Source organism: Eutrema salsugineum, unplaced genomic scaffold (assembly GCF_000478725.1).
Source record: "Eutrema salsugineum unplaced genomic scaffold, Eutsalg1_0 scaffold_4, whole genome shotgun sequence".
In the NCBI taxonomy this organism is placed as follows: Eukaryota; Viridiplantae; Streptophyta; class Magnoliopsida; order Brassicales; family Brassicaceae; genus Eutrema; species Eutrema salsugineum.
In genome coordinates, this window is record NW_006256686.1 from 6,518,865 (window position 1) to 6,539,502 (window position 20,638).

Sequence of the window (20,638 nt, forward strand, 5' to 3'; positions counted from 1 at the left end):
CTAATCAATGATCACATCTAGAGGTTTATCTTTCATCATTTGCTTTATCATCATTTTGTTTGCTTGTTTAGTAGTTCATTAATCATTTCTTGTTTGTTTATTGTTTATGCTTTCTTGTTGCTGGTTTCACCAAACTCATCTTTTATTCAGCTTGACTTAAGAACTTGTTACATAAACTAGTGTCTAGCAAACACACATTTGGATTGATACCCTTTGTACTACAAGTGACATAAGGGATTGATAACCCTTATTAAGGCCTTGAAAACCTTAGTTATCAATTGGCGCCCTTGCCATATTGTGTGGGGATTGTTAGCATTAGTTTCTGATATAGTTTTTGAGATCAAGTTTCTTTTGTTTTACTGATCACCTTTCAAGCTCTGTCTTTGTTTTCAGGTTTATGATCACAAGAAGCCAAGCCAGAAGACAAAGAAAAAGAGCTGTTCACTTGGAGAGGTTAGGAATGAATCAGCAAGTTGGGAATGAGCATCAGGCTCAAGAAGCGGATCACGGTCAAAGAGCTGGTAATGAGATTGGAATTCAGGCTCAACAGACTCAGGTCCATCAGGGACACGCTCAGGGTAACCAGAACCAAGACCGACCTCAGGTTAATCCACCACAGCCCCACCCAAACCCACCCATACGTCATCAGCCCCAACCAGTCTTTGTTGGTGAGAATGACCAAGCTTATGCACACCAGTATGGAGCAGGAATCAGGCCACCTCCTGTCCAAAACAACAAATTTGCGGTGAAGGCCTCTTTGATCAATATGGTTCAGAATCAGAAGTTCCATGGCTTACCTATGGAGGATCCCTTGGAACATCTGGATCAGTTTGACAGAGTTTGTGATCTCACTAAGATCAATAGGGTATCTGAAGACAGCTTCAAAATTGTTCCCATTCAGCCTTGGAGATAAGGAACATCATTGGGAAAAGAACCTCCCAAGAGGATTCATCCACACATGGGAGCAATGCAAGATTGCCTTTCTATCCAAGTTTTTCTCAAGCTCAAGGACTGCAAAGCTAAGGAACCAGATTTCCAGCTTCACTCAATATTCTAATTAGACCTTTGGAGAAGCTTTGGACAGGTTTAGAAGCTACACAAACAAGTTTCCACATCATGGCTTTTCAGAAGCCTCTCTCTTTAGCACTTTGTATAGAGGAGCTGTTCCTAAGATCAGGATTCAGTTGGACACAGCATCAACTGGAAATTTCTTGGCAAAAGAAATCAATGCAACTATGGAACTTGTTGAGAACTTAGCCATGAGCCAAGACACTTATGGGGAAGATTATGATAGAAGCTATAGAGGAGAAGATTCTGGTAGACACCAAGAGCTGGAAGAGAAGATCAAAGTGCTGAATATCAAGCTTGACAAAGCCCTAGCTGCCACTCAAAAGCCTATAAACTATGTGAGTGAGGAAAAGAGATGCTTCACAAATACAAATGAAGAGGGTCTCACTCAAGAGGAGTTGCACTTCATTGGGAAACAAAACAAGTTCAATGGTTACAACAACTTCAAAAAACACCAGAACTTGTCCTATAGGAGCAACAATGTGGCCAACCCCCAAGACTAAATACACCCTCCTCAAAGCTTTGTTCAACAGAATCAGTACCAAGGTAACTCCCAAAGTCAACAAGGTTTTCAGCAACCAGTGATTCAGAATCAAGGGAATAGCTTCAATAACCAACTCAGCTTCCAGCAACAAAGGCCACCACCTCCTGGTTTTGCCCCACCACCTGTTCAACAAAGTCCTGATTTCAATGTTGTTCTCCAACAGCTCTTACTAGGACAACAAAAGATGGTATCTAACCTGGAGACACTGGGCGCTGAACTAAAGGCTATTAAAAAGAGCAAGGGCATCTGCACTTCTGAACCACAAGTCTCTCTTCTTGGTAAAGCTGTTCAAAACCCAAAAGATTATTGCAAAGCCATCTACTCCAGTGATGACCACTCAGCTGCTGTGCAAGAAATAAAAGACCTTCTCTATGGTCAAGTCTCTAGTGAACCTGCACAAACTCATGTGGATGAGAATGCCATTATACAGGATTTCATGGGCTTCTTACATGAACTCAATGAGGACATTGAGAATGAAAGTGTGGGGGCAGCCGGTTCAGTTTTTTTTGTTCAGCAAGGGAATGCTTCAAGGTCTATTGCAAAAACAGAGCTGCCACCTGGTCAAGCAAAGCCAACAGATAGTGCCTCCAACTCTGAATCAACTCAGATGAAGCCCACCTCCCTCCCAAAGCTAGGCAACCCAGGGAAGTTCACCATCTCTTGCACTCTTGGCAACTTTAAAGTAGAGAATGCTTTGTGTGACTCAGGGTCAAGTGTTAGCATAATGTCTAAGGACATGATGGAGAAGCTAAAGGTCAAGTCTCCTACCCTTCTTCTATCACCTTTGGAGATTCCTACTCCAAGAAACCATATGGGTTTTTGGAATACTATCCACTACAGGTTGGTGAATGCATAATTCCCACTGATTTTGTCATCATGAAGATGAAGAAGACCAAAGAGCTCCCCCTATTGCTTGGAACTTCATTTCTAAACACCACTGGTGCAATGATTGACTTTGATACTCAAAGAGTGGTGCTTTCAAAAGTGGATAAGGATGTCTTTTACCCTGTTACACCTCCTTTAGCTGAGTTATGTGGGTCAGTTGTCCAAGAGATAGAACCGCCTAAGGTACTTGAGATGAAATATGTGGGCAGTGCTGGAATTCTGGGTGGATCTCAATCTCTCTCAGCTGTGGAAATGGAAAAAGAACCTCACACCAACTCTGTTTACAAGGATGGGACTGAACTGCCATTGATCAGGGAAGAAGACATCTTGCTCTCATGGTCTCCTACACTTGATGATCTAAAGATGATGAACACAAAGACTGATGGCTCAGCATCAAAAGATAAGAGCATAGAACCTGATCTTTCTTCTCAAGACTTTGATCTCACTCCTTGGGTTGATGATGATGGATCTCTGAAGTATAAGCTGGATTGCAATGGGAAGCCAGGTCTGTTTGCTGAAGTGAGGGCATGTTTCACAAAAGCCATCTTTGATAAAGACTCAGATGGTATTCAAGAGCTGGCGGACAAAGGTCTCAAGATGGGATCTCGAGGACAAGGGTCTAATGGTTCCAAAAGGCAGCAACACAACTCAGATTTCTTGCTCAGGACCATTGAAGTGATGAAAAGGATCAGTACTCAACTTCACCCCAACTAAGAACAGGTTTTGCAAAGTCAAACTTAGTGACTTTAAACAAAGTGCTCTTGGGAGACACCCCAAGCTTATCATTTGTAAATATTCTTTTTAATGCTTTCTTTTGCTGTTTTTAGAATGTTTTGATGTGTTTTGTGGAGTGTGTTCAGGTTACAGATGACCTGGTGTTCTTTGGCCTCAAGGAATGGTGGATAAGATGCAAGGAAATGCAAAATTTGGCTAAGTTCACAGTTTGCCACGGCCATGAATCACTGCTTGACCCAGGCGTGGCATGAGGCTTTTTCTTGGATGCCAACCTTCGGTGATTGCCATGGGGAGATTGCCACGCCCAGAATTGAACCGTGGCAAGTTGAATTTTGAATAGACCACCATTCGGCTCTTGCCACGAGAGGAATGCCACGGGTAGATTCAAGGCGTGGCAACGTGTTAGAGGAAGAACAAAAGAATACCACGGGCTGTCCAGAGGAGCTTCAAGACCGTGGCAACAGGGGGTGGCAAGAGGAACAATGCACAAAAACGAGCTCCAGCCCTCACTACAAGCACGTTCAGATCAGTGCAAGGAGCAGCATCAAAACTAGGACACCTCCAGTGATGTTTAGCCTCCTGAGATTCACAATTCCACTACTCCCTTCCATCAAAAACAAATCTGGTAACACTCCAAACTTCTTGTACATATGCATCTAGTTCTTTATTTCTCATTTTGCATCTTTATTGCTTTTGCCTTTCACTCCTCTCTTATGCTTTTAGAACACAAGGGATTGTGTTACTTAAGTGTGGGGGAGGGGTTTTGTGTTTACTAATCATGTTTTCTCTTGTTCTTATTTTGATTTACATCTTGAGTCTGCATCTAAGTACATATAAAAACCAAAAAAAACTAAAAATCAGAAACATTTTCACAAAAATGTTCATTCTAGTTGCATTTCACATTTTTAGGATTGAGTCTAGTTGCATCATATAGGTTGCATCTTGCAGGGAGTAATGATAGGTTTTCCTAGAGAGTAAATCACTTTGAGAATTTGGATTAAATATGCTTGTGAAATGACGTCTATGCTTGCAAGGCTTGAAATAATCTGAATCTGAGAAGCAAGTTTAAATTGAACTCAACTCTAATAAGTGAAAACCCTGAACTTGACTTGAAATTATCATTTGGTGCATTGTTTGAATAAATTTGTGGATACCAATACACATATTTGAGCTAGAATTCTGTTTTTACCATCCTCTTCCCTAGCTCAAATAGCTGAATCTGCATAATAGATCAGTTTTCCTCACCCTGAACCCATCCTTCTTCCAAGCCAATTGTTTGTGTGTGATTGAGAGGCCACCTTGGACCAAACTTAGCAGAAAGTGTTAGGTTTAGGGCGACAAGGGCAAGTCTCATTGAGTGCTAAGTTCCATCATCAAGGAGCTGAGAGATTTGGCAAGAACTAAGTGTGGGGGAAAAGACTTGTTGGTGAGTGGAAAAAGGTGAGATGAGTGGAAAAGAGAAAGTGGAAATAACTAGGAGAATGAAACAAAAAGAAATCAGTCTTGGAGTTTTGAGTTAAAGAAAGTGATCTCTGGTGTTTTGAAAAGAAAGAGTCTAGCCTCTAAGTGAAAAGAAAAGAAGCCAAAGAGCTCAAATGTTTTAAAAAGAAAGAAAAAGAGGTTAGAGGTTACAAAAGAAAGTGAAAAAGAGCTATGGAAAGTTTGAACTCCAAGACTTGTGTATGAAAAGGAAAAGTGAATCCCCTAGTGATAGAAGAAGGAGTGTGAAAAGTAAGCAAGTGAGGAAACTTTGAGTAGAGTGTGGGGTGGGATGAGTCCTTGCCCTTGTATGCATAGGTTGCCTTTTACCTTTAGCATTCTGCCAAAGTTTGGTCATTCATAGAGAGATCCTTTTGCTGCATGGAACCCACTCAGGCATTGATGAGATCATTTTAGTCTCATAACCTCACCCTAGCCAAACTCTGTTTGTTTAAACAATGCATCATTTGATCCACTTGGTAAAAAGCTTAATGAATGTTAAAGAGTTGAGGAATATGAGAACTTATGGAGATTACTGTTGACGTGATACATCAAAGTATGGTTTTGCATTGCATATTGAGCATGAACTTGAATTCTCTTAGTTGTCACTTCTCTCAAAGGAAATATGAACTCTCATGCATTCAACCTCTCTCTCTCATTTGTTCTTGTTTGCTTGAGGACAAGCAAAGGACAAATGTGGGGGAGTTGATATACTCATATTTTGTCATGTTTAGGATTGCATTTTTTGTCCAAATATTGAGTCTCATGCATACATTTAGGTAGTTTTACATATATTTGTCTTTGTTTTTGTCTTTAGTTAGGAATTGCATTAGGTCCTAGAGAGTTTTGCACTTTTGGAGTGTTTACAGGTCATTTGGAGCTAATTGGGAGCAATTGGGACAAAAGCCATGGAGAGACCATCACCTTATGTGCATCAGACTCGGACAAGTGTTATGGAGCCGACGATCCCTCAATTTAATCACCTGCGAAGGTGGACTTTCACCAGGATTCAGCCTCTGGAGTCTTCATAACGAATCAAGAGCGTCGAGTCTAGTTTCCAGAACACTTTAGATCGTCCTATTTTGGAGGTTTGAGCTGAAAGTTACGGCGATAAGAAGCAGTACATGTCTCGGAGCGGATAAAGGACCCAAGCAACGCACATCAAAGAACCGGTGGAACGGAGCCCTTGCCGACGTCATCTGAACCTAAACCATTCATCAAAGTTGGATATGATATAGTTACGGTCCCAGAACAGGTCGAATAATTGCATTTGGAGTTGTGAGCTGTGAGTTACGGAAGGCCAGAGACAGACATATCAGCCAGACGTCTAAAAATGGATAAGGTGCTGAGTGTCATGATTTGACACGGTGATAACGCCACGGCCTGAGCTTTGCCATGGCATAATATGAAAACTCTCGGGATTTGACACGGTCACCATGCAACGGCTATGCACTTAGCCGTGGCAACCTCCAAGGTTTCCTAAAAGAGACAAAAGAGCATGACACGGCCTTGAACCTGACCGTGGCAATCACCGAATAATCAACACCTTGCCATGCCCAACCTGACACGGTCCAGATCAAGAACGTGGCAATCCAAGAAGTTCATCACCCAAACCCAGAAATGAAGAGACACGGCCACTAGACATGGTGTAAATCAAGCCATGGCAACCTTGATCATGAAGATTCTGTCCAAGAACTTTGATACTATCAGGTTGCCACGGTCTGGCCAAGCATCATCTGACCGTGGCAAACCACACCACTATCCATCAAGGCCGGGTCAGGATCCAGTTTGTCTTGGGCTGACCCGGTCCATTAGCACTTAGTATATATAGCTTTTTGGAGAAAACCCTAATCATCTTATCTTCTATCTTAGTTTCTCTCTAATTTTCTTTCCCCTTTTGTTAAAAAACGAGTTTGTTAAGATATATCTGAAAGATTTAATCAATCTAAGTCTGTTTCTTATCATCTCATCATCTCATTTCTGCTTCTAATCATGATTAACATCATCTCTTTCAAAAGATTAGATGTGTTCTTCATGATTAGTCATCTTTTAAGCTTCTAGGTGTGTAGATTAGGGTGCTTAGATGTTTGATTTGTGATGTTTAGGGTCTAGATTCTCATTTCATTTCCTTAGTTAGCTGCTCTTAATGCTAGATCTCTCATTATAAGCTTGATCTAGAACTTAGGCATTTCTCCACCCACAAGGTGTTTGATGAAATGCATGAATGAGCTAACTTAAGGGTTTATGCCTTTTTCATCATGGGAATGATTTGTTAAATGCATGAATGACATATTAGAACTGTTTCTTAATGCTCACTGATTCATATTTCACAAATGATGATTTGGTTTGAAAGTGGATTAGTGTAGAGATTAATACCTTCATGAGAGGATTAGTCTAGATTAGAGTTCTATGTTGAAATGTTTGAGATCATGTGATTGCTTGCTATGTCTTTCTGTGTAAGATTCAGTCTTCTTGGTTGAGAGATTGTTTGGTCACTTATTAGGCTTGATGCATTATGCTTGTTGATTGCTTGATTATATCTAATGGTTGTTAGACTTGATTAAGTGATTAGCAAAGGGGTTTATTGTCATGGGAATGAATTAATCTGATTAAGAAGCCTAGACTAAAGAGTAGCAAGTGTTGCATTATGTTCTTAGCATCATGATTCACCATCATCATGTTTTATCATCTTTATTATCACCATCATCTTGTTGAGCTTGCTTTAATTACTTCCTTATCATTGCTTGTTTGTTTCTTGATTATGACTTCATTTGTTACTTGTTATCAAAAACCTGTCTTTGATCACTTGACTTAAGAACTTATCACATAAACTAGTGCCTAACTACCACACATATGGATTGACACCTCTTATACTACTTTGACAAGGGGATTGATAACCCTTATTAAGGCCTTGAAAACCTTAGTTATCAGAATTTTCTAGACTAAGTTGTGGATTGATGCACTATCTTTGGTCCTAGTTTAGGAGTTCATATCTATGAGATTTGTGCATTCCCTATTTTTGTTTTTACTTAACCAGTTTAGGCTTTTGCTTTGTTTGAGGACAAACAAAGGTTTAAGTCTGGGGGAGTTGATAACACCGTATTTTGACCACTTTTATGGATCATTTCGAAATACTTTTTCTATGTTTTTAATTGCTTTTAAGTACTTTTATTACGTTTTTCTAGTATTTGTAGTTCCAAGACTCTTTTCAGGTAACTTAGGGAAAAACTTAACAAAATGGATAGAAAACCAGATTCAGCTCAGAGTCAAACCGTCAGAAGTTCTCCCCTGATTGAACGCCTTCTCACCGTTTGATCCAGCTCAAATTTGGAGATCTTAAAGATGGAAGTATCAGCTTTCCAACACACTTTACAGCTTGGCAATCCAACGGTTCAATCAAAAGATACGCGAAGAGCAAGATGCCTCGTAAACCAGCCGGCAAGCGTTTCCACCCGCGGCCAACAGACCAATCCCCGCGGTAGAGCCATCCCGACCGCGGCCAGCCACCCATTTCCCGTGGTCGCGCACATCCCGACCGCGGCCAGGCAACTCCGAATTTGAAGGCCTATTTCTAAAGCCTGTATCACTTTCCCAGCCTCAATTCCGGAACCCTAGACACCAGAGAGTATTGGAGACTATAAATACATGTCATTTAGGTCGTTTTTAAAGAGAGAAGAAGAGAGACGAAATACTTTACAGAAATTTTACTTTAAGCTTTGTTTTTAGGTTTGAGGGAGAGAGAGATTTGTCTCTTGAACCCTTGTTCTTTCTTTTTCAATTTCGGTTTCTATTCTACTTTTTAATACTATGTTTTTGATTTTGTTCATCATGTCTGAGTAGTTTTACTGTTGGGATTAAGGGATTTTCGATGGGGATTTATATGTTCGATGAGGATTCCATGAGCTTTTGAGCCGAATCTTAGAACTTTTTCTTCTGAATTCGTTTTTACTGCATGAGAGTAGCATCATGAACTACAATCTGATCCAGATGCTTGGTGACACGAAAGTGTTCATCCGGTGTCAGATCTAGTTTGGGAGAGCAAAACAAACATAGGAGTGGAAACCTACCTATGGGCGATTTGTGAATGCTGACGAGTCTTAAACATAATGCATCTCTTCTTTTCCAGGGCCAGAGTGGAAACCTACTGGTCAGGGTTGAGAGAGATAGTTGTCCAAGATCACGACACTGGCGTATTCATACGTTCGTGACTCCAGTTCGAAAAGTTTAAGCTAAGATCTTATCAAATTTACTCTCTAGCAATGTTTTGAATCGTTTGTACCCCTGAAAAAACTTCCCTGAACCCCAACGCCTTCTTCCTTATATATTTACACCGTTTTTATTTCAAGCTTTAGTTCAATATTCTCATTCCTTTTTAATCGATTTTCATTCAAGCAATTAGGTTAGCCGTTTTTCTCGTTTTTATCCATTTTCGTTAAGTTTAGTTATTTGGTCATTTTAATTCCCGTATTTTCTCTTTAAGATTCGTTTATACATTTTAAACACACCACCAAAACCCCCACAAAACCGTTTGGTTCTAGACTTCCTTACTTTATATTTCTTTCAAAGGCTTTTGCAGAAAAGATCCTCCTTCCCTGTGGATTCGATCCCTAAGTACTACAATCGATCAGCTATACACTTGCGGCTATTGATTTCATTTACGGTAAAACTTGACAACCCACTACACACACCACATCAGGGGGGGGGGGAATGGATATACCCCTATACCAATATTTGACAAAAATTTCGAGTTCAAACGACGACTTAACCCAAGGTCGACTAAAAACGCAATTATTTTAATAACAAGGGCCTGACCTCGAAGAGAGTAAAAACCCAGTCAGTCGAAGCAACGAGGCCCGAGCCGAAAGCACTTCGACCCGAGCCAAGTATTACTCCACCTAAGTCCAATATGGGGTTTAAACTCGAAACGACCTTAGCATAAGCGGAATAATACAAACCTGAAACCTCGGCCCAATTCGAAAAGACTTGAGGCCTGAGTAACCAAAGTATCAGAATTCGATTTCACGGTACTCCCAGTTAAGCAAATCATTAGTTTTGCCTAGGTCAAATCAAGATTTAAGCTCGAAATGATGTAAGGCCCACGCAAGTGAGTTATTTCAATAAAGAAAACTACCAAGCCCGTTAAGAACAGAACCAGCTAAGCAGGCCCGACTAACGAACCACCTAACCAAAGCGAGCTAAGAAATGACTTAGCCGCAGAATGAATAAAGAGAAACAACTAAGTATGCCAGAGATACTTAACGAAATTAAAGTGGATGAAAGCCCTCCCGAGCACCAATTCAAAAGAAGAAAACAAAGAAAAAAGAGAATGGATTAAAGCCCTCCTGGACAACATGTTCAGGAAAATACTAAAAAGGGGGGGGGGGGGGCTTAAAGGCCCCCGCAACAAAATAAGCTTAGAGGCCCTCACACCTCGTCGTTGTCCGCCCCACTTCAAGCCTTCTCGTGCGCCTCTATCGAAACATTGCTCCCGAACTTGTTGACCCGGTGTCGGCACGAGCGACACCGTGTCAACATCCATGATGGCCACCAATGATTCTGAGATCGCAGGGAGATTAAGTTTACTAAGGGATAAATCTAAAACCTGCGCAGCCTAAAAGGCCGCCTCGAAGCCGGGTTTCTTGGCCTTCAACTCCACGAGCTCAATGTCTGGTTGAATGTCCCCCTTCGCCAGCATCTCGATGTTGGCGAGCAACTCCTGGAGATCGATCTCGGCATTCACCTCGAGTTTCTTCTGGCTAAACTTGTCCTTGATTGACAAGAGGAACTCCCGATACTGATAGGAGAGTTCCCCCATTTGGGCACGAACCTGGTGGCGAGCGCCAACGCAGAACAGCTCTCCTCAGCCAGGGCCTTGTTTTGGTCCAAGAGCGTCCTCAGCTTCCCCTGCAGCTTGACTTTGGATGCCTCCAACGCCTCCAGGCAAGCTCGGGAATCCGATAACTCAGCTAGGCGACCATTCTCCTCGGCCTCCTGGTCATTAGCCGCCTAAAGCTCCGTCCCCAAGTCTTGAACGACCTTCTTGGCGGCGTCAAGCTCGTCTAAACGGGGCATGTCATCAGCCATCCGCTTGACAAATGAAACCACACGGTTAAATGACGTCGAAGTCTACAAAAGACGAATCGAATTATATATATATATACAAATACACGAAAGTAAGCTGTAAACAGAGCCTACCCGAGCTTGGTCCACCGCGAACTCCCGAAAAAGCTTAGCCGTTACCATACGCTTGGTCGCCGGGAGACGACAATTGGGAGGCTTGAAGTGGCGGAGCAAGTGGACCAGTGACTCCGGGTCCTCGATGATCAGGCAATCCTTTGTGTGGGTAAATTTCCAATTAAACGGAGGATTCCTGGCCGTCGACCCACTCTCATTTGAATGGGTCCTGGAGGATTTCCCCAGATCAGCAGAGGACTGCCTCAGGGATCGAGTCAACCGGGGAGAGCGTGGGGGCTCGCTCTTGCAGCGAGAACATTTCGATCGCTTCCGAACCAGTTGGCTGCCCTCCGAACCGTTGGATCCGGAGTCCAGGTGGATCAGATCGGTCGGAACGACCACCAAAACAGCAGAGGGGCCAACTTCTTGCATCGGAACCACATGCAACAGAGTGGCAGACTGACTCGCCACAGACGAGTTGGGGGCCGCCAGCGCTGCAGAGATATAGGAAGCAATGTCGCTGCATCTAACACGGCTGAGACTGGCCTGGTCATGGGCGGCTCGCGGACGGAAAGTCTGGTGGCGAGATATTGAGACGTTGGCTAAGCGTCGGCTGATCAAACGAAGTCAGTAGAGCAAAACGATAAGCGGCTCGACAACATAACCTTGAAACTTGGGGTAATCAACCTTTTACCTTGAGGAGAAGGGGATCGAGCATGGGCTCGATGAACGATCGGTTTCTGGGGATCACTGAGAACCCGCACGATTCTCTGAGGAGTGAACTCGTACCACAAAGTCCCCTCCCGGCGAAGAGCGGCAAGGACGTTCTCTGCAATCGGCGGAGCCTTCCTAGGTGTTTCTGCAAAAGGAAAACCGGAAATTAGTACCTACACACAAGAATTTACCGCAAATCTGCCTGATGAAAATATGCATCATGCAACGTTGAAATGTGGCAGGGGCATTACAGAGACCAAAAGGCATGCGCCTGTATGCAAATGTGCCATAAGGGCAAGTAATTGTTGTTTTCTCTTGATCTCGGGGATCTATGGGGATTTGAAACAAACCCGAGTACCCATCAAGAAAACAAAAGAAGGGGTGGTTTGCAAGCCTCTCTAACATCTGATCAATGAAAGGCAAAGAAAAATGATCCTTCCTAGAGGCTGCATTGAGCTTTCTATAGTCTATACACATTCTGTGTCCTGTTACAGTCCTAGTAGCTATCAGCTCATCCTTCTCGTTTTTAACCACTGTGATCCCACCTTTCTTGGGCACAGCGTGTACAGGAGATACCCATCTTGAGTCAGAGATTGGGTAAATTATCCCTGCCTCAAGAAGCTTGAGTATCTCCTTCTTAACCACCTCCTTGAGGATTGGGTTAAGACGTCGTTGATGCTCAATAGAGGACATAGATTGGTCCTCTAGGTGTATCCTGTGGGTGCAAATGTCAGGAGAGATCCCTCTAATATCAGCCAAAGAGTATCCTATGGCTCTCCTGAACTTTCTTATCTCACTAAGCAATGCATTCTCTTGATGCTCTAATAAGCTATCATTGATGATTACTGGATATGTGGAGTTTAAGCCCAAGAAAGCATACCTGAGCCCTGTTGGTAGAGGCTTGTGCTAAACAGGGGGTGCATCAGCCTCATTCCAATCCTTATCCAAGCTGCTTTGGCTGGTGTCTGATCCTTTGATAGCCAAGACCTCAGAGCCACTTTGTTCCAGTTCGAAAAACCTTGTCTCAGGACCAAGTTCTCTAGCATTGTTCAAATACAGCTTATACCCTTGACTTTCTTCTGCTAAGAGCCCATTGTCTCCTTATTCTTGGGTTAGAGTAGCTTGAAGAGGGTCCTCAGTGTTCAGTTCCTTAAGTAACTCATCAGCCAACTGATCCATTGTCTCCACATAGAAGCATTGACCTTCAATGGTGGGTTTCTTCATCATCTCATTCACATCAAACTTGAGCTTCTCAGACCCAAGTTGAAGCTCTATTATCCCACCTCTCACGTCAATAATAGCTCCTGCAGTGGCCAAGAATGGCCTGCCCAAGATAAGAGGATCAACTGGTTCCTCATCCATTTCCAGCACAACAAAATCAGTTGGAACCTCAAAACCACCTATCTTAACAGGCAGGTCTTCTAACATACCAACAGGAAATCTAACTGATCTATCTGCAAGGATAAGAGAGATCCTTGCTGGTTTGAAAACTCTAAAGCCCAGCTTCTTTGCTATGGAGAATGGCATCAAGCTGACTGATGCTCCTAGATCACAAAGACAACCAGAAAATAGAAGAGGTCCAATGGCACAAGGGAGTGTGAAACTCCCTGGATCAGTCAGCTTTCTTGGAATGGACTTCTTCTGAATTATGGCACTGCATTCATGACTTAGTACCACCATGCCTTGAAGGCATCATTAGAAATGCATCAATGAGAGGCATTGTGAGTGGTGTCTCATTGAGTGCCTTCTCAAATACAGCTCTTGCCTTGTCCACAAGTTGCTTCTTAAATCTCCCTGGAAATGGGAGCTTGGGTTGGTATGGAGGTGGTGGCACATATGTCTTTTCTGGTTCAGGTTCCTTTGCTACCTCTTTACCCTTTTCTTTCCTTGGTTTCTCAGCAACTTGATCATCTTGTAAGGCTGCCTCCCCCTCAGTTTGATCATTATCCTCAATGATCACATTGTTGTTCTCAATACCAGGTAACTCCTTTCCACTCCTCAGTGTGATGGATTTAGCATATTCCTTGGGGTTGGGTTCAGGTTTTCCAGGTAGATAACCTTGGTTCCTTGAGACTGAGGCCTGGTTTTGTTTTAAATTCCTTGATTTCCTGTTGCATGGCTGCATTCTGGCTTGCAAATATCTGTTGACCCTCAAGCAGTTGTTGAAGAATACCAACCATATCTGACCCCATCTGTGGCTGCCGCTGAACCGTTGATGGCTGGAACTGGTGTTGAACCGGCGGTTGCTGCTGGAACTTTGGTGGACCAAACCCTGGTGGTGCCTTTTGCTGCTGTTGTGAACTGAAACCAGTACCCTGAAATGGTTGCTGTTGCTGACCAAAACCCTGATTCTGAGAAAACTGATTCTTGGGTAGAAAAGACCCTTAGAAGTTGTTATTGGGAACAAAGTTCTTTGGAGCTTGAGAATTGGGATATACCTGGTTTTGTGGGTTTGCCACATTGGGATTCCTGTAAGAGAGGTTCTGATTTGCATTGCCATACTGATATCTTTGGAACCTCTGATTCCCAATGTAGTTAAGCTCCTCCTGGGTTAGACCTACTTCACTTATGTTCTCAAAGATCTGAGAAGGTTCCTCATACTCACCAACAAAGTGCATTGGCTTTTGAGTGGTGAATTTCAACTTGTCAAATTCACTTCTCAACTCCTTAACTTCTCTAGTGAGCCTCTGTTCTGAGCTTGAACCTTCAGATCTATTTGATCTGTCATAGTCTTCACCATAAGTGTTATTGCTCATTGCTAAGTTCTCCACTAGCTCTAAAGCAGCATGTATCTCCTTTCCCAGAAAGTTTCCATTGGAGGCAGTATCCAGCTGGTTTCTTATCTTGGGAAGAACTCCTCAATAAAGTGTGCTAAGGAGAGAAGCCTCACTAAATCCATGGTGTGGGCATTGGTTGGTGTAGCTCCTGAATCTCTCATATGCTTCACCAAAACTCTCATTGCTGTGCTGAGTGAAGCTAGAGATTTGATTCCTTAGTTTAGCAGTTCTGGAGGTGGAGAAGAACTTAGATAGAAAGGCCTGCTTGCATTGCTCCCAGGGTTGAATGGAGCCTCTTGGAAGATTCTTCTCCCATTGGTGGGCTTTGTCACCAAGACTGAAGGGGAATAATCTTAGCTTGAAACTGTCCTCAGAAACTCCATTTATCTTTGTCAGGTCACACACCTTATCAAATTGATCCAAGTGTTCCAAGGGATCTTTCATTGATAAGGGGATTGATAAACCTTATTAAGGCCTCTCTTCAAAATTGGGGAATTCAAAATTGGCGCCAATTGATAACTAAGGTTTTTAGATCTTAGATGGGTTATCAATCCCCTTGTCAAAGTAGTATAAGGGGTGTCAATCCATATGTGTGGTAGTTAGGCACTAGTTTATGTGATAAGCTCTTAAGTCAAGTGATCAAAGATGAGTTTTGGTGTGAACAAAGTAACAAGAAAGCATAAAACAAGAAACAAGCAAGCTATGATTAATGAACTAAACGAAGCAAGCAAGATAAACAAGATGGTGGTGATTAAGCAAATGATAAAAGCTAAACCTCTAGATGTGATCATTGATTAGGGTGCTGTAGATATCAATTGATGATGCTAAGAACAATAATGCAATGCAAGTTACTCTTTAGTCTCGACTTCAAAAGCAGATTAATTCATTCTCATGACAATAATCCCTTTGCTAATCACTTAATCAAGTCTAACAACCATTAGATATAATCAAGCAATCAACAAGCATAATGCATCAAGCCTAATAAGTGACCAAACAATATCTCAACCAAGAAGACTGAATCTTACACAGAAAGACATAACAAGCAATCACATGATCTCTAATCCAATCAACTTAGAGTTTAAAGCTAGATTAATCCTCTCATGAAGGTATTAATCTATATACTAATCCATTTTTAAACCAAATTCCCATTTGTGAAATATGAACTAGTAAGCATTAAGAATCAACTCTAATATGTCATTTATGCAATTAACAAACATCATCATGGCATTAATGCATAAACCCTTAGTTAGCTTTCATTCAGGCATTTCATCAAACACTTTTGGTGCATGAAAAACCCAAATTCTAGACCCAAGTGATATGCAAGGATCTAGCATTAGGATCAGCTAACTAAGGAAAGGAGAAGAGAATATCTGTCTTTGCTCGGGTCGTTCTTCGGGTTCACCTCTCCTATTGCACTTGGTGTTATCGCCTCGTCGGGGAGGATTCGCGGGTTCAGTCGCACCGCTTGGTGGGGTTCCCTCTTTTGGCTCAGTAGGGACGAGTTCTTTGAGATTCATTGCGCTCTGGAGTTCTCCTACTGCCATTTTAGCCACGAGTTTGGCTCCCAGGGTTCGGCATTGCGCCGTCGAGTGCCCGTAGGTTTGATGATACTCGCAAAACGCCTTTTCGTCGTAGTTACTAGGTCTCCTTACCCGAGTGTTACTGCGCGGCTCTCCTTTTCCGCGTCTGGCACCTACTTGGTAGTTGTGGGCGCCTCCGCTTCTTGGTTCCTCCGAGCTCTGTGTTGTTGCGTTGTTTGATGGGTTACCTTTCTTCGAGGGGCGCGTCAGGATTGAGCTTCGGATCGCTGTTTTCGTCGCCTCGTACTGCTCGTCCAGATTTTTCATCTCCTCCTCGTTTACGACGAAGTCTGACGACCGATGTAAGGCGTCTTGAATCATTGGTGGCGTGTTGAGGGCCATTTCCCGTCAGAATTTAGATTTGTACCACAATGACCGCTTCAGAGCCTCGAGTGCAGCTTTGTCGCTTATTCTTTCTACTTTGGACACGACCGCCTTGAACCTTGCCATGTAGTCCCGAAGTGACTCGTTCCGTACTTGGGATAGTGTCCATAGGTCGGCATCGGAGGTTCCTTGATCCATGAACATCGAATACTGCTTGAGGAACAAAGCGGAGAGCTGTTGAAACTGCCGATTGAATTCCGCTCCTGTCTCGAGAACCATTCCAGCGCGGCTCCCTTGAGATGCTCTACGAAGAGCAGGCAATATCCGGCATCTACCTCCCGTTCGGTCAGATTGGCAGCGTTCCTTGTGAAGGCTCGTCCCATTGCTATCCGAATGCTGTGATATGCGCCTTCGGGTCAGTTGTGCCTTCGTAGAATGGGATTCTCACTTTTCTGGGCTCGGAAATCCTAGCCTCCGTGATTCTTACTGTGAACGGTGTTCTCTGAGTTTTTTCGAGCATTTGATCGATCTCAGGCGCGACACTTGTCGCGTTATGCACCTGAGATTTCATGGCGCGTATCTCGGCCACTGTTCGAGCCATTGAGGCTCGCAACTCTTCGATTTCGAGGGTTTGTGCACGAGTCATTCTCTTAGATTGGCGAAGTCGCTCCTGATCTTCTCTCTTCGGCTCGTCTTCGCGCTCTGCCTGCTTGACCCATTGGAGATTTTCCTCTTCTTCAGTTGGGTTGTCGTCGCGATCCGGGTCAGTGACTTCATCAGTCCGAATGCCATTTAGTGCCGAGGCGAGCTTTTCTTGGCTTATTCGCTGAGCCGAGCCGTTTTGTTGCAAATTCCTGGTTCCGTCGTTTTGTTGGGCGTCCACGTCGATCGCGTCGTCGGCTCGTTGCCTTGAATTCTGACGGAGTAAAGGCAGTTCGGTCATGGTTATTCGAGTTGCTGCGGGAGTCTGTTTGCTGAGGGGACGAAACATTGGTGGAGCCATGGGATTTCTTGTGCCGCTACCCAAAGCTCCTGCAGGTGTTGAGAAATCGAAACGTCTCCGGACTCCATCCGTCGGATCAGAGATTCCGGCTCTCCAAGTCGGGTGTCGTCTCTCAGCTGTCATCGCGTCGAGCCTTTCCATAATCGCCTCGTTCCTTTTGTCCTGCTCGTCGATTTTCTTCATCAACGTAGCCATTATGTTTCGCATCTCCTCTTGGGTTTCAGTTGTCGCCGTTGTTGTGCCCGATGGTGGAGCGTCCTTCTCCGCGCTGTTGTCGTTGTTGTTGTTGTTGTTGTTGTTGTTGTTGTTATCGTCGGGGGTGTTGCTCACCATGTTTTTCGGATCTTAAAGTCTTGTCGATTTAGAGTAAGAAAATTTTGATTCCCCACAGACGGCGCCAAATTGTGTGAGCCAAAACTCGCACAACCAAAAATTTGTTAAGAAAAACTTAAGGGATCCGAATTTTCTAGGGTTTATCGCAAGAACAATAAGATCAAAGGAAGCTCTCTATTGCTGTGAAAGTGTTTAGTCTTTATTGCTTAGGGTTGCCAAAATTACATAATGAATTGCGTACATTGTCTATTTATACAAATTTTCTAAACCGCCTAGCCGAAAATCTCGGGAGAGATTTTCAGAATATTTCCTTATCGCTTCGTGCGGCCACTGCCGCAATGCTTTTTTCCTAGGGTTTCAGTGGGCTCGCGTCATTAACGACTTCGGTTCAGGCCACCTTCACTTGCGCAGGTCGGCCCATTTTCTTTTGTTCACGGCTCGGCCCATCTGAGTGTTCTTCACGTGGCTCGGCCTTTTCATTGCCTCCCCACGGCTCACTCATTTACGACGTTGGGTACAGCTTGGCCCACTCCTCTTATGCGGGGGTGCGGCCCATATTTGATGAATCACCGGTTCCTCTTGCCAAAATCGGCTCTCCCCAATGTTTAATTACTCTCGAGATGGTTTAAACCGGTTGGGGTGAAACCGACCCCAACAATAACTAACTTTTGAGTCAATTACAACACTCTTGATTGTTAGAAAAACAACAACTTGGTATTTTTTTGCAAAGTCTTATGATTTTCACCTTTATTTTTCAAATATTCTTCAAAAGTTTTAAATCAGAGATTGAGTTAGAAACAAAAGAATTATGAGAAACAAAGATTATAATTAGGTCAAAAAAGCTATTTTTTATTTAAAAAAATAATGAGTAAAATGTTATGAAAAATATTTTTCTTATATAGAGGCTGATCGTAGGGATTTTAAATTATGTTATATAGATTTTCAAAAAGTTGATTATTAGATAAAAAATTTAGTGAATAATTTTGTTTTTTTTTTCAAATTTTAAATTATCACATATACATAAAATATAAATTTAGTATATGTTTAGTATGATAATTAATTCAGAAAAGGAAAGTAAACAAAGAGAATAAAATGATATAATGATTTCAAAATAATTCATATTATATAATTGAATAAGGATTGAATATCAAAAAAATATGATTTAAATCTCAAATCTTCTTTATTCTATTTAATTGGATGATAAATATGATTTAAAATTATTTACTAATTTTTTTGTGTCTAATTAAGGAAAGAATAATCATTTTTAAACAATTACTTTTAATGATTATTTTTATAAGATATTTGATTCTCCAAATTAATATGAGTGACATTGATTGTAATTATTCTAGTAACATAAGCCTTTTTAAAAAAAAAAACATTTGAGAAGCTCTCTAGAGATGACACATCAGCATGGCACAATTGTAAATCACACATGACACAAAGGTCTTTTTTAATGTGTCTTTGTAAAATAATAATAGAAGATCTCCTGAGTTTACAATCATTTTGACATATTTAGTTTTTTTGTAAATACATTTGTATGGACTCATTGATTTTTTTCATTTCAGTTTCGAAAAAAATTGTAATCATCTTTAGCTAAACTTAGGATTTCAACTCCACATCTGAAATGCTCTATTGATAATTTATATCTCTACATAATAAATTTCACATTCATCGATATTTAAATTCCACATATAATTTCGTCTATAACATAAACTCCATATATTTAATTAAATATTATTTTCAACACTCTATTTACTTTTTTAAAAAAAAATTAAAACAACAAAAATTACGCCTGTCCACCTTTGGGCGGGTTAAAATCTAACTACGCCTCTTCACCTTTGGAAGTCAATGTAATATGTGGTAAATATGTAATTTTAATCACATTTTCATTATTGTTAATTTGTATTCACTTTAATATCAGTAACAAATTCAAATCTTCAAAAGTTTTGGATTCAATTTTTAAAACTGCACAGGCTAATCACCTAGTTTTCTAATAATTGAATACTAGAAATTAACACGCGTAATATATACGCGGAATTATAATATCTTAAATAATATTTTAATAATTAATTTCAAATTTTAGTTCATAAATTTTATTGGTATATATAAATATGTCTATAGTTATATCAAGTAAAAATTTTACATTCATCAAATAGAAATTTAATTTACTGTTAACTAATGAATTTTATCATATTTTTAAATAATAATAATAATTAGTATAAATAAATCAAAATAAACTGTTTATTAATAACAGAGTTTTGTAGTCTGTTCACAAACTATAAAAATTAAATTTATTTTCTTTAAAATAATATAATTTTTGTAAAACTTAGGTTTGATATATAAAAAATAAATATACAAAAATAAATTATAATATTTAGTAGATTGAATATATACCACCTATTTTAAAAATTAATATTTGGAATCGCAAGATTTGTTTTTGGATATTAAAAAATTAGAATCATAATCTTTTCATATCGAAGTAATCCGTCTATTTAACTTATTTGTATTTTATTAGAATATAACCTAAAAAACAATTTAATATATATTTTTTAATGATTCACACTCCAATAAAAAAAAAATTTGTGTCAAATTTTTAGTAAAAATAATTTATGTCTATAATCAAGTAACATAGCAACTTATACTTATAAAATATTTCACCATTTTTCAATATCATAATTTTAATCTTGACTTTTTGCATTATTCATTTGAAATAAATAACATAAGAAATTGTCATATTTTTAAATTTAGAAATGTAAATATATTCAAATATATGAGAAACAAAAACTTTCCATATTGTTTTAAATAGATTTGAAAGACAATTATATCATTTCCTATTTGAGTTATTTCTGTTATTTATAATGGCATTTCATGTAATAACTTACACATTTAAGTTCATTTTTAAAAATGTCTACTCAAATAATAATATAGAAATATATAACAAGAATGTCTTGTTATATATCATTAATATGCATTAATCTATAGAGTAATGTTATATATTTACCCCCTTAGATCATTGGTTGGA

The 20,638-nt window shown here is 40.8% G+C and overlaps 1 protein-coding gene and 2 non-coding genes across 3 annotated transcripts; 1 reads left to right on the forward strand and 2 right to left on the reverse strand.

The window, feature by feature from the left end:
• Positions 1–1,016: 1,016 nt before the first annotated feature.
• Positions 1,017–1,123, reverse strand: LOC112084901. The gene has a single exon (XR_002898557.1). It is a non-coding gene; the product is annotated as a small nucleolar RNA R71 (small nucleolar RNA).
• A 13,368-nt stretch (positions 1,124–14,491) lies between these two features.
• LOC112085008 lies at positions 14,492–14,598 on the forward strand. The gene has a single exon (XR_002898652.1). It is a non-coding gene; the product is annotated as a small nucleolar RNA R71 (small nucleolar RNA).
• A 2,067-nt stretch (positions 14,599–16,665) lies between these two features.
• On the reverse strand, positions 16,666–17,616 carry LOC112084419 (putative uncharacterized protein DDB_G0289963). The gene has a single exon (XM_024153548.1). The coding sequence runs from the start codon at positions 17,614–17,616 to the stop codon at positions 16,666–16,668; it is 951 nt and encodes a 316-aa protein (XP_024009316.1).
• Positions 17,617–20,638: the final 3,022 nt, after the last annotated feature.